The sequence below is a fragment of the Leucoraja erinacea genome, chromosome 24 (genome assembly GCF_028641065.1).
Source record: "Leucoraja erinacea ecotype New England chromosome 24, Leri_hhj_1, whole genome shotgun sequence".
NCBI classification, from domain to species: Eukaryota; Metazoa; Chordata; class Chondrichthyes; order Rajiformes; family Rajidae; genus Leucoraja; species Leucoraja erinaceus.
In genome coordinates, this window is record NC_073400.1 from 27,379,768 (window position 1) to 27,393,133 (window position 13,366).

Consider the following 13,366-nt stretch of genomic DNA (forward strand, 5'->3'; position numbering starts at 1 on the left):
CCTATTCCTTTTCTCCAGAGATGTTGCCTGATCCCGCCGAGTTGCTCCAGCATTTTGTGTCTATCTTCGGTGTAAACCAGCATCTGCAGTTCCTTCCTACACAATTGAACTGTAACATTGAGCTTACACCCTTTCGTTTTGGACTCTCCCATTGATAGGAAATTATCATCCCTTTTTCAGATATCATATCCTTCCATAGTCAGGGACTATTATCTTCCATAGTCAGGCACTTGCCCAGGAGCCAATGCAATTGAAGTCCATTATACAGCAAGAGAAATCAAACAGAATGGGCTTCTTTAGAAAAGGGAAGAATGAAAAATGATTGATCAAGAGTTTTCAGATCATGAAAGACTTTGATGAAATGGGCGGGGAGGGGATTGCCTAGACATTGCATTTCACAATGCCGCATTTTTTAATTTCAACCAGAGCTGAAATTCATGGGTTGTACAATGTCCGTGATTTTCATTTAAGATTCTCTGCGTGCCTGTAATTTTAAAACCAGCACACACTGTCCATAGGGCCAACAGGTTTGAGAAACCGTTCACAATAAATTGTGAAACTCTAGTTTACTTTCGCGATACAGCGAGGAAATAGGCCCTTCGGTCCACAGAGTCCATGCCAACCAGCGATCCCCGCACGTTAACATGGACCATGGGCAGGTCGGGGGGAGTCCCGTGCTACCTGCTCCATGGTTGGATAGTCGGCGACTGAACCGTCTCCCCCACCTGGTTTGCCAGGTGAGGAGGGGGCTGTGGACCCCCAGCAGGACCAAAAACAAGACCTGTGATAGGGCGGATGAGCTTCTAGCAAGCCAACGGCCATCCACACTTCAGTAGCAGTTGCGATCACTGTCGTACATAACATCGTAAGGCACCGTGCCCGGTGATGTTTTTCACGATGATGATGATACACACACTAGGGACAATTTTAACATTTATATCAAGCCAATTAACCTATAAACCTGTCCGTCTTTGGAGCGTGGGAGAAATCCGAAGTTCTTGGAGAAAACCCACGCAGGTCATGGGAGAGAACGTACAAACTCCGTACAGACAGCGCCCGTAGTCAGGATCGAACCGAGGTCTCTGGCGCTGTAAGGCAGCAACTCTACCGCTGTGCCACCGTGCCGACCACAACTTGCATTGCATGAATTCAGGGAGCCCGGCAGAGGTGATTAAAGCAGGGACTAGAACCTGACCTAGCTGGGTCCTCTTTAAATTCACTACTTAATTTAGACTTTCGACGAGAGAAACAGCGAGGGAACAGGTCCTTCGGCCCACCGAGGCTGTGCCTGACCAGCGATCAACCCAAAATCTAATTCTGTCCCACCTACACACTGGGAATTGAAGAAGGGTCTCGACCCGAAATATCACCCATTCCTTCTCTCCAGAGATGCTGCCTGTCCTGCTGAGTTACTCCAGCATTTTGTGTTTACACACTAGGCCATAGATGAGAAATCCATCCATCTCCATTTACACAGAAAAGAGAGATCTATTGCAGAAATCCGAGTAACTCAAGCAAAAATATCACTCATTTGTTAATAAATGTTTTTCTAAGCACTAATATTGCAGGGACATCAGTACATAACACATAAACAATGAAGATATTTAGAACTGTATGCCTAATCATTTATTTTGCAGTAGTTCAAACTTAGCTAGCATTTTAGTTAGGTTTAGTTTAGAGATACAGTGTGGAAACAGGCCCTTCGGTCCACGCCGACCAGCGATCACCATTTAATTAGTTATATCCTATTCACTAGGGATAATTTACTGAAGTCAATTAACCTACAAATCTGTACATGTTCAAAAAGATATCCTCTCATCCTTCTCGGCAGGGACAATCAGACAGATGCACGGATAGGGCAGGTTTGGAGGGATGTGGGCCAAACGCAGGCAGGTGGGACTAGTGTAGCTGGGACTTATTGGCTGATGTGGGCAAGTTGGGCCGAATGGCCTGTTTCCACTCTATATGAATCTGTGACTCTACGCGAGGGAATAGTGTTGGAGGAGGCTTGTGTGGAGCGTAGACATCGATCGCCATGAGCCGTCTGGGATGATGTCCTGCTGTGAATGCTGTACGTTTCCCCAGAAAACAATCAATATTCCTTACCTCTCACAACCAGCACTGCAGATGCAGAGGCACTGTCCACTACAGTCTGAGCCGTGCACATGTACTTCCCAGAGTGTGCCAACTGAACGTTGATTATCTTCAGATCACCTATAGTTTCCCGCTGCAGAGAGTGGAATGCAAGAAGGTGTATAAGACAGACTTTTTTTTTTTTGCGTATCTTTCATTCATTGTCCTTTATCTGTCTACATCATCATCATCTACATCTCTCGTTTCCCTTTCCCTCACCGGTCTGAAGAAGGGTCTCGGCCCGAAACGTCACCCCTTCCTTCTCTCCAGAGAAGGTAGACAAAGATGCTGGAAAAACTCAGCGGGTGAGGTAGCATCTATGGAGCGAAGGAAATAGGCAACGTTTCAGGTCGAAACCCTTCTTCAGACTGAAGCCCTTCTTCTTAAACATTTTGTCTTCTCTCCAGAGATGCTGCCTGAGTTACTCCAGCTTTTTGTGTCCATCTGCCAAATTGTCTCCAGTTCCTACATTGGCCACATTGGTTGGAGATACAGCACAGAAAAATGCCCTTCGGCCCATCGAGTCCGCGCCGACCAGCGATCCCCGCAATTTACACATACATCAAGCCAATTAACCTACAAACCTGTACGTCTTTGGAGCGTGTAAAAGCGCGGGGAGGAATTTAATCTCTTGTTCTCGATCTACCCGATTACACTCACCGTGGAAACGCGTTGGTAGTGCTCCCGCATCTCGTCAAAGTCGATGGGGGATTCGTTGAGTGACCAGGTGAAGGTGAGGTCCATGGTGGGATCATGGCTCGCATGGCACTGCAGCACCAGCTCCTCCCCCAGGTTGATGTCGGCGTTGGACGGAGCCAGCGTGATCTTGGTGGCGTCTGCAAGGAAACAGGACCAACGGAAGCAATGAGGCCAGGGGCGTGCGTGCGTGCGTGGTGGTGCAGGGTTAAATCCGGAGAAAGCCCACGGGGTCACAGGGAGAAGGTGCGGACTCGCTGGGCCGAAGGGCCTGTTTCCGCACTGTATCTCCAAACTAATCTAGTGTGTGAACGGCCAGGGATCGCTGGTCGGCACGGACTCGCTGGGCCGAAGGGCCTGTTTCCGCATTGTATCTCTAAACTAAACTAAAGTTGCTCTACAGCTCTTAGTCCAGCATCCATGAAGTTACTGAACGCTTCAGAGCTTCATTGAGTGATGGAACCGATGAGAGCACTCTAGTTAGGATCGAACTCGAGTCTCTGGTGCTGTAAGGCAGCAACTCAGTAGTTAATAAATGTTTTTCTAAGCACTAATATTGCAGTGGATAACAAATAAGCAATTAAGATAGTTAGAGCTGTATACCTAATAGTTTCTTTTGCAGCAGCTCAAACTAAACTCGCATTTGAAAACAAATACACAAGAGATTAGTAGTTTAGTTTAGTTTAAAGATACAGTTTGGAAACAGGCCCAGGTCCTTCGGCCTACTACCCATGCCGACCAGCGATCACCCAATTAATTAGTTATATCCTATTCACTATGGACCATTTACTGAAGTCAATTAACCTACAAATCTGTACATCTTTGGCATGTGTGGGAGGAAACCCGGAGCGCCCGGAGAAAACCCACGCAGGTCATGGAGAGAACGTACAAACTCCATTCAGACAGCACCTGTAGTCAGGATCGAACCTGCGCTACTATTCCGCCCAAAATTGAATAAACTGTCAGTGAGGCCATCTGCAAATTGGAGGAACAGCACCTCATATTTCACATGGGCAGCTTACAATCCAGTGGTATGAATATTGAGTTCTCTAACTTCAAATAACCCTTGCATCCCCTCTGTCTCCGTCCCTCCCCTATCCCAGTTCTCCGACTAGTTTCACTGTCCTCCTTGTGTTATCTTATTGATTGTTGTCACCTTCCATTTTCCTTCTACATTTTCCTTGATCGTCGTTTTCACATCTTGCCCTACCATATCTCTATTTCTCCCTCTCCCCTCACTCACAGTCTGAAGAAGTGTCACGACCCGAAACGTCACCTATTCCCTTTCTCCAGAGATGCTGCCTGTCCCCGCTGAGTTACTCCGGCATTTTTGTGTCTATCTTCGGTGTAAACCAGCACCTGCAGTTCCTTCCTACACCGAGCATAGAACTGCTGTGAACAGGTGATTGCTGGTCAGCATGTGCTAGATGGGCCGAATGGTCTGTTTCCAGGCTGAATCTTTCGATCAATATATAATCGATCAATCAGAGAGAGATAAAATGGAATCTGAATGTGCTTAACTCGGCAGGAAGAGAACTGAGAACTTATAGGAAAGATATTGTCAAGCTTGAAAGGGTTAAGAGAAGATTTACGAAGATGTTGCCGGGACTAGAGGGTCTGAACTATAGGGAGAGGTTGAGTAGGCTAAGTCTCTATTCCTTCCAGTGCAGGAGGATGAGGGACGATCTTATGGAGGTGTATAAGATCATGAGAGGAATAGATCGGGCAGATACACAGAATCTCTTGCCCAGAGTATGGGAATCGAGGACCAGAGGACATCGGGTCAAGGTGAAGGGGAAAAGATTTAATAGGAATCTGAGAGGTAATGTTTTCACACAAAGGGTGGTGGGTGAATGGAACGAGCTGCCAGAGGAGGTAGTTGAGGCTGGGACTATCCCAACGTTTAAGAAACAGCTAGATAGATGGGTCAAGTTTGGAAGGATATGGACCAAGCGCAGGCAGTTGGGACTAGTGTAGCCGGTGGGACATGTTGGCCGGTGTGGGCAAGTTGGGCCGAAGGGCCTGTTTCCGCACTGCATCACTCTATGACATCCCAGAGGATACGGTGCGCTTTCCCAATAAAGACCCCTCCAGACTCACCTCTGACAGACACGGTGCCCGTGCTGTTCGCCTTGCCCAGAAAATTCTCCGCAAAGCAGGTGTACTTTCCTTCATCCGCCCGGGTTATGTTCCGAATGCTCAAGGTGCCATCTGGGGTTATGGTCATTCTGCATGGGGAAAGCCAAGAGGGTGGGTTATCCAAGAGGCATAACAATGGGTGAAAATAGCCTTCAGATCTAGCCACCTGATCTAGCCATCAGATCCCTGCCATTGTCTCCATCTGCACTTCATGCTTGGTTGGCATCAGCAAGTTGGGCTGAAGGGCCCATTTCCATGCTGTATTACTCCATGAATCTGTGACATACTGTATATTCTTACTATTTAGAAACATAGAAAATAGGTGCAGGAGTAGGCCATTCGGCCCATCGAGCCTGCACCGCCATTCAATATGATCATGGCTGATCATTCAATTCAGTATCCGGTACCTGCCTTCTCTCCATACCCCCTGATCCCTTTAGCCACAAGGGCCACATCTAACTCCCTCTTAAATATAGCCAATGAACTGGCCTCAACTACCTTCTGTGGCAGAGAATTCCAGAGATTCACCACTCTGTGTGAAAAATGTTACTCTCATCTCGGTCCTAAAGGATTTCCCCTTTATCTTTAAACTGTGACCCCTTGTTCTGGACTTCCCCAACATCGGGAACAATCTTCCTGCGTCTAGCCTGTCCAACCACTTAAGAATTTTGTAAGTTTCTATAAGATCCCCCCTCAATCTTCTAAATTCTAGCGAGTACAAACCGAGTCTATCCAGTCTTTCTTCATATGAAAGTCCTGGCATCCCAGGAATCAGTCTGGTGAACCTTCTCTGTACCCCCTCATTTGATCTACCTCTGTCCTCATATCTTTACATCGATCCATGATTTCATTCAATTCCTCACTCCCTGAGTCTCTTTCATGTCTAGGTTTGTGGCCATTGTTATTCATAGAGTCACAGAGATATCGAGTACAGAATTTGTCCATGCCGACCAACATGCCTTCTGACGCAAGTTCCATTTGCCCACTTTTGACCCACTTCCTGCTAAATCTTTCTTAACCATGTACATGTCCAAATATCCTTTAAATGTTGTTAGAATTCCTGCCCTTCCTCTGGCATCTCATACTATATACGTACAACCCTCTGTGTGAAACCAAAATTGCCCTTCATGGTCCTATTAAACTTTTCCCCTCTCACCCTAAACCTGGTTCTTGATTCCTTTCCTCGGGGTAAAAGACTTTGTGCATTCACTCAAAAAGCTGGTGCAACTCAGCGGGACAGGCAGCATCTCTGGAGAGAAGGAATGGGTGACGTTTCGGGGTCGACCCGAAACGTCACCCATTCCTTCTCTCCAGAGATGCTGCCTGTCCCACTGAGTTACCCCAGCTTTTTGTGTCTGACCGGTTTAAACCAGCATCTGCAGTTCCTTCCTACACTGTGCATTTATCCTGTGTACTCCCCTCATCTGTTCCCCAAATAAGTCTAGCCCCTTTCATCTTAAATCTATGGCCTTGAGTTCTTGATAGGGCATTCTCCAACAACAACTATTAGAACTCTTAGCTCTTAAAAAAATCTTATAGTACAGAAGTGGGCCATTCGGACACATGTGCCTGAGCTGGATAAATAGTCATAGAGTCTCACAATGAGGAAACAGGCCCTTCGGCCCAACATTCCCATACCGGCCAACATGTCTCATCTATGTACACTAGACTAACCATCACCTCCGGCAGCTTGTTCCATGGAACCTGCCTTAACCATCACCACTCTTTGTGTGAAATGGGTATTCCTCAGGTTCCAATTCAAACTTTTCTCCCCCGCACCTGAAACCTAAGTTCTTGAGTTACCCCGTCTATGCCTTTGAGTTATTCAACAAGGTCCCATTTCTCCTTCCCTCAAGTCATGTAAGATTTTCCATTTCATCTTTAATTCCCTTTTGAGGGTTGCATCCTTCAACTATCTTCTCAAGGGAACGTCCTCAGCATCAAAATAATACAGAGGGTGGAACGCTTTGACGTCATCGTCACCTCTGGAGGGCAATGGGGAGAATGGACAACAACTACAAGCTTGTTTCAAAAGCCAGCCCTGAAAGCATCGCCACGATCAAAGAACACGGACGTTCGGTTACAAGCAGTGTGTCATTGTGGGCGGCACGGCGGCGCAGCGGGTAGGGCTGCTGCCTCACAGCGCCGGAGACCCAGGTTCAATCCTGGTGCTGCCTGTGCAGAGTCTGCACGTTCTCCAAAGATGTACACGTTTGTAGGTTAACGGGCTTGATATAATTGTAAATAACGACTGTATGATATCCCGCAGAGGAGGGTCTGATATGCACGCACCTGGAGCTGTTGGAGAGAATTTCTGTTCCTTTGCTCCACATGATGCTGGGTTTGGGAGCTGATCGCGGACGGCACCCTATCATCACCTCCCCTCCACGCGCGGCGGGAATCAGCCGCTTCACTTGGTTCGCTTGGAAATCTGGACCAAAGGCTGTGGCAAAGAAACGGTACAAACAAATGAACCCAAGTACTGAGTTACGCAGGCGTAGAGTCACAGAATTATATTAGAAGGAAACAGGCCCTTTGGCCCAACTCGCCCACACCGGCCAACATGTCCCATCTACATTAGTCCCACCTTCCCGCGTTTGGCCCATATCCCTCCAAACCGGTCCTATCCATGTACCAGTCGAACTGTTTCATAACCGTTGGGATAGTCCCTGCCTCAACGACCTCCTCTGGCAGCTCGTTCCATACACCCACCAACCTCAGTGCGAAAAGGTTACCCCTCAGATTATATCTTTCCCCCTTCATCTTAAACCCATGTCCTCTGGAGTTGTGTTTAGTTTATTGTCACGTGTACCGAGGTACAGTGAAGGGCTTTTGCTGCCTGCCAACCAGTCAGCGGAAAGACAGTGCATGATTACAATCGAGCCGTCCACAGTATTCAGATACATGATAAAGGGAATAATGTGAATAATGTTTAGCGCAAGATAAAGTCCAGTAAAGTCCGATCGAAGATAGTCCGAGGGTCTCCAATGAGGTAGATAGTAGCTCAGGACTGCTCTCTAGTTGTGGTAGGATGATTCAGTTGCCTGATAACAGCTGGGAAGAAACTGTCCCTGAATCTGGAGGTGGGCGTTTTCACACTTCTGTATCTTTTACCCGATAGGAGAGGGGAGTGGCCAGGGAGCGACTCATCCTTGATTGTGCTGCTGGCCTTGCCGAGCCAGCGTGAGGTGTAAATGGAGTCAATGGAAGGGAGGTCGGTTTGTGTGATGGTCTGGGCTGCGTCCACAATTCTCTGCAATTTCTTGCGGTCTTGGATGGAGTTGTTCCCAAACCGTGCTGTGATGCATCCCGATCAAATGCTTTCTATGGTGCACCTGTTGAGGTTGGCGAGAGTTGTTGGGGAAATGCCGAACTTCCAAAAGGGCCTGTCCCACTTGCGCGACTTTTTCGGCGACTGCTGGCACCCGACATAGGTCGTTGCAGGTCGCCGAAAATGTTCAACATGTTGAAAATCCAACGGCGGCCAGAAAGACGCTGTGACTCTTTGGGCGACTGAGGAGACGACTCACGACCATACAGGCGACACCCTGGCGACATGTCGCGGGGTGAAGCCCGTATGGTCGTGAGTAGTCGCCCAAAGAGTCGTTCCTTGTTCTGGTCGCCGCTGGGTTTTCAACACGTTGAACATTTTCGGCGACCTTTAACGACCTATGACGGGTGCCAGCAGTCGCCGAAAAAGTCACGTAAGTGGGACGGGCCCATAAGCCTTTTAAGGGAGTAGAAGTTGGTGTGTTTCTTAGCCATTGCTTCAATACGGATGGTCCAGGAGAGGTTATCGGTGATATTTAGTCCCAGGAATTTGAAACTTTCAATATAAAGCTAGATCTGAGTAATTTTGTTGTTTTTTTACAACAGTGTGCAGTGGTAGAGTTCTTGGTGTAACGTTGGAGAGGTTGTCTATTGGGAGTCCTTTTGAATAAAATGCTAAATCAAATCCCATCTACCCTCTCAGGGAGGATATAAAAGATCACACGCCACGGTTTTGAACAAGAGAAGGCCGGCACGGTGGCGCAGCGGGCGAATAGCTGCCTCACAGCGCCAGAGTCCCGGGTTCGATCCTGACCATGGATACTGTCTCTCTGGATGTTGCATGTTCTCCCTGTGACCGCGTGGGTTTTCTCCGGGTGCTCCGGTTTCCTCCCACACTCCAAAGGCGTATACGTTTTTAGGTTAATTGGCTTATATAAAATGTAAAATTATCCCCAGTGTGTGTAGGATAGTGTTAGTGTGCGGGGATCGCTGGTCGGTGCGGACTCGGTGGCCCGAAGAGCCTGTTTCCGCGCTGCACCACTAAAGTCTAAAATAAAGTCTACAGCTCTTAGTCCACCATCTATGAATTACTGAAAGCTTCAGAGCTTCACTGAGCGATGGAACCGATGAGAGCGAGCGCCCTAGTCAGGATCGATCCCGAGTCTCTGGCGCCGTACGTAAGGCAGCAACTCTACCGCTGCGCCACCGCGCCGCCTTGTGGAACTTGGAGACCCCTCTGCCCGTCCACTCCCCGTCATCTGCTCCAATACTCGACCTACCTTCCACTTTGAGCTCAGCGCTGGTGTAAATGGTCCCATGCTTGTTCTCAGCGACGCACTGGTACATTCCGGAATCTTCCAGAGCCAGTCTCGATATCTTCAACGCGCAGTTGTTGACTTCAAATCGGCTCTGAAACAGTTAAGAGTGGAGAGTGTGAGCGGAGTGAACTAGTCAACGTGGAACGAGACTGTGCTTCTGGACAGCAATTAACATTTGTGTTAATAAGACCAATGGATCAACGGACATCAGACTGCGTTTCCCTGAAAAACTGTGAGTGCGTCCAAGGAACTTTTTGTTAGTTTAGTTTAGTTTAGTTTAGTTTATTATTGTCACGTGTACAGTTAAAAGCTTACTCTTTCCTGCTATCCAGTCAAAGAAAAGTCTCGTTGAACCCTGGAACATAGAACAGTACAGCATAGCAACAGGCCCTTCGGCCCACAATGTCCATGCCCAACATGTGGCCAAGATAAACTCATCTCCACATCCTGCACACGGTTCATATCCCTCCATTCCCCGCACATCTTTACGAGGATGTTGCCAGGACTAGAGGGTCTGAGCTATAGGGAGAGGTTGAGCAGGCTGGGTCTCTATTCCTTGGAACGCAGGAGGATGAGGGGTGATCTTATGGAGGTGGATAAAATCATGAGAGGAATAGATCGGGTAGACGCACAGAATCTCTTGCCCAGAGTAGGGGAATCGAGGACCAGAGGACATAGGTTCAAGGTGAAGGGGAAAAGATTTAATAGGAATCTGAGGGGTAACCTTTTCATACGAAGGGTGGTGGGTGTATGGAACGAGCTGCCAGAGGAGGTAGTTGAGGCTGGGACTATCCCAACGTTTCAGAAACAGTTAGACATGTACGTGGATAGGACATATTTGGAGGGATATGGACCAAGCGTAGGCAGGTGGGGACCAGTGTAGCTGGGACAGGTTGGCCAGTGTGGGCAAGTTGGGCCAAAGGGCCTCTTTCCACACTGTATCACTCTATGACTCTGTCCATGTGCCTATCTAAAAGCCACCTAAACACCACCATCCCACCTGCCTCCAGCACCACTCATGGCAGTGCAATCGAAACATCCATCATCCTCTGTGTAAAGAACTTCCCCACACATCTGCTTTAAGCTTGACTCCTCTCACTTTAAAGTTATGTCCTTGACATTTCTGCCCTGGGATAAAGGTTCTAAAGTGAACAGTTCAGCTGTGGTTTCCTCTTCTGGTGGCCAGCACTGCCATTCAATATGATCATGGCTAATCATCCTAAATCAGTAATCCACTTTCTCCCCATATCCCTTGATTCCATTAGCCCTAAGAGCTAAATCTAACTCTCTCTTGAATACATCCAGTGAATTGGCCTCCACTGCCTTCTGTGGCAGAGAATTCCACAGATTCACAACTCTCTGGGTGAAAAGGTTTTTCCTCATCTCAGTCCTAAATGGCCTGCCCCTTATTCCTAAACTGTGATCCCTGGTTTTGGACTCCCCCAACATGGGGAACATTTTTCCTGCATCTAACCTGTCCATTCCCTTAATAATTTTATATGTTTCTATAAGATCCTCCCTCATCCTTCTAATTTCCAGTGAATATAAATAAGCCCAGTTGACACATTATTTAATTACAAGGGAGGTGGTGCTTCTAAATCCACACTCATGTGAAGCTGCTGTCCAGACCGCTGGGAGATGCTGCCATGTGTACACACCTTAGACGTCAATGGCTGGCCGTTCATCAACCATCTGCAGGTCGGCCGTGGCTTACCGGCTGCGGCACATTTCCACCACAGGACAGAGCCAATGTCAGCCTTGGTGTCACCGATGATCTGTAGCCAAACCGGCTGAGCTGCGGAAGAGGAGGGAAGATAAGAGAGTCAACGAGCGAGCGGAGATGGGACGCGGGTGGAGTTAGTACCTGTCGGCCCAGGCATTGGGTCACAGCGATGATCTCCGGTAGCCAAACGGATGCGGCTGAGACACTGCGGAAGCGGAAGAAACACTGGAGAAAAACGATGTAATACACGGAAAGGACACACGGCGCAGGATAACTCAGCGGGTCAGGCAGCATCTCTGGAGGTCATGGAGAGGTGACGTTCTGGGTCGTGACCCTTCTTCAGACTCTCTCGGCTCTTCTTCAGACTGAAGAAGGATCCCGACCTGAAACGTCACCCATTCCTTTTTCTCCAAAGATGCTGCCTGACCCGTTGTGTTTTTGTTAGAGATACAGCGCGGAAACCCGGCCATTCAGCCCACCGAGTCTGCACCGACCAGCGATCCCTACACATTTAAGAGAGAGTTAGATAGAGCTCGTGGGGCTAGTGGAATCAAGGGATATGGGGAGAAGGCAGGTACGGGTTATTGATTGGGGACAATCAGCCATGATCACAATGAATGGCGGTGCTGGCTCGAAGGGCCGAATGGCCTCCTCCTGCACCTACTTTCTATGTTTCTATGCATTAATACTATCCTACACACACTAGGGACAATTTACACATGCACCTAGCCAATTAACCTACATGCCTGTACGTCTTTGGAGTGTGGGAGGAAACCGAAGATCTCGGAGAAAACCCACATGGGTCACGGGGAGAAGGTACAAACTCCGTACAGACAGCACCTGTAGTCGGGATCGAACCTGGGTCTCCGGTGCTGCTAGAGCTGTAAGGCAGCAACTCTACCGCTGCGCTACCATGCTGCTCTGCATTGATTCCAGCACTTTGTGTCTATCACTGTTTCTATATGGATTCCGCTTTAACCCATGTAAGAATGACTGAATGAATAAGTTTATTGGCCAAGTCAATTCACATACAAGGAATTTGCCTTGGTGCTCCGCCCGCAAGTGGCAACGACATACAGTGACAGTTATTAATGACACATAAAGTATTAAACATTAATAATAAAACATTATCGATTAAACATGTGAATTATATAAAATACCAGAGCAAAAGGAGTCAAGAGTGTTTAATTTTCCTGTGGACTGCGAACAGAATAATATAATTCCCGCAGTCTGAAGAAGGGTCTCGACCCGCGACATCATCTATCCCTTCTCTCCAGAGATGCCGCCTGTCCCGCTGAGTTACTCCAGCATTTTGTGACTATCTTTGAACTTTGATGGACACAGATTGAGCTGCTATTTTGTGCCATCTTAGGGAGGAGATGGATCGCTTTGATATCCCCAGCTTTAACGGCCCCATCAAAAGCAACCTGTCTTCACTTACTGGACCCCAGAGCACTGGAAGATTCCTCTCTGCACTGTGACTCGCATTTCAGACACACTTTGAAGGCCACTTGAAGATTTCGATCAGGCTAGTCCATCTCCCTGTCACGGCTCAGTGTCAAATTTTGACTGATAAGCCAGCTGCAGGGCATAGTGGTGCGTTTTACTGCATCAAAGGGTACAGTATAACTCTCGGGAGACACAGTGGCATAATGACAATGCGTCTTAAAGTGCGGAGACTAGGAAAGTAAGGAAAAGCTCCTGATTGGAAAAAGGTTCGTTGACATCTCATTGAGTAAAGGGCCTGTCCCACTTGCCGATTTTTTCGGCGACTGCCGGCATCATTGACTGAGGTATCAGGTCAGCGAAAAGTACACGGCATGATGCAGCGTGATGATGTATGATGCAGCGTGATGATGTATGATGAAGCGCGATGATGTATGACGTGCGGTTTTTTTCAAGTGTCGCAACATTTTTTTTGTCGCCGCTGGAATTTTAAATGTTCAAAATCGTTTGGCGACCCTGATATGTCGCGGGCAGTCGCCAAAAAAAAATATCGCCAAGTGGGACAGGCCCTTTACTTATGAGGAGCGTTCAAAAGCTCTGGGCCTGTACTCGCTGGAGTTTAGAAAGATGAGGGGGACCT

At 48.0% G+C, this 13,366-nt stretch overlaps 1 protein-coding gene across 1 annotated transcript in view; it reads right to left on the minus strand.

The window, feature by feature from the left end:
* Window positions 1-13,366, minus strand: part of cntn2 (contactin 2) — a 124,784-nt gene that overhangs the window by 17,039 nt on the left and 94,379 nt on the right. The window contains exons 10-15 of the mRNA XM_055654883.1: window positions 11,216-11,352; window positions 9,519-9,648; window positions 7,261-7,411; window positions 4,930-5,057; window positions 2,794-2,969; window positions 2,107-2,227 (exon numbers count right to left, since the gene is read on the minus strand). Coding sequence (XP_055510858.1) covers window positions 2,107-2,227; window positions 2,794-2,969; window positions 4,930-5,057; window positions 7,261-7,411; window positions 9,519-9,648; window positions 11,216-11,352 — 843 coding nt within the window. The remainder of the gene's footprint in view (window positions 1-2,106; window positions 2,228-2,793; window positions 2,970-4,929; window positions 5,058-7,260; window positions 7,412-9,518; window positions 9,649-11,215; window positions 11,353-13,366) is intronic.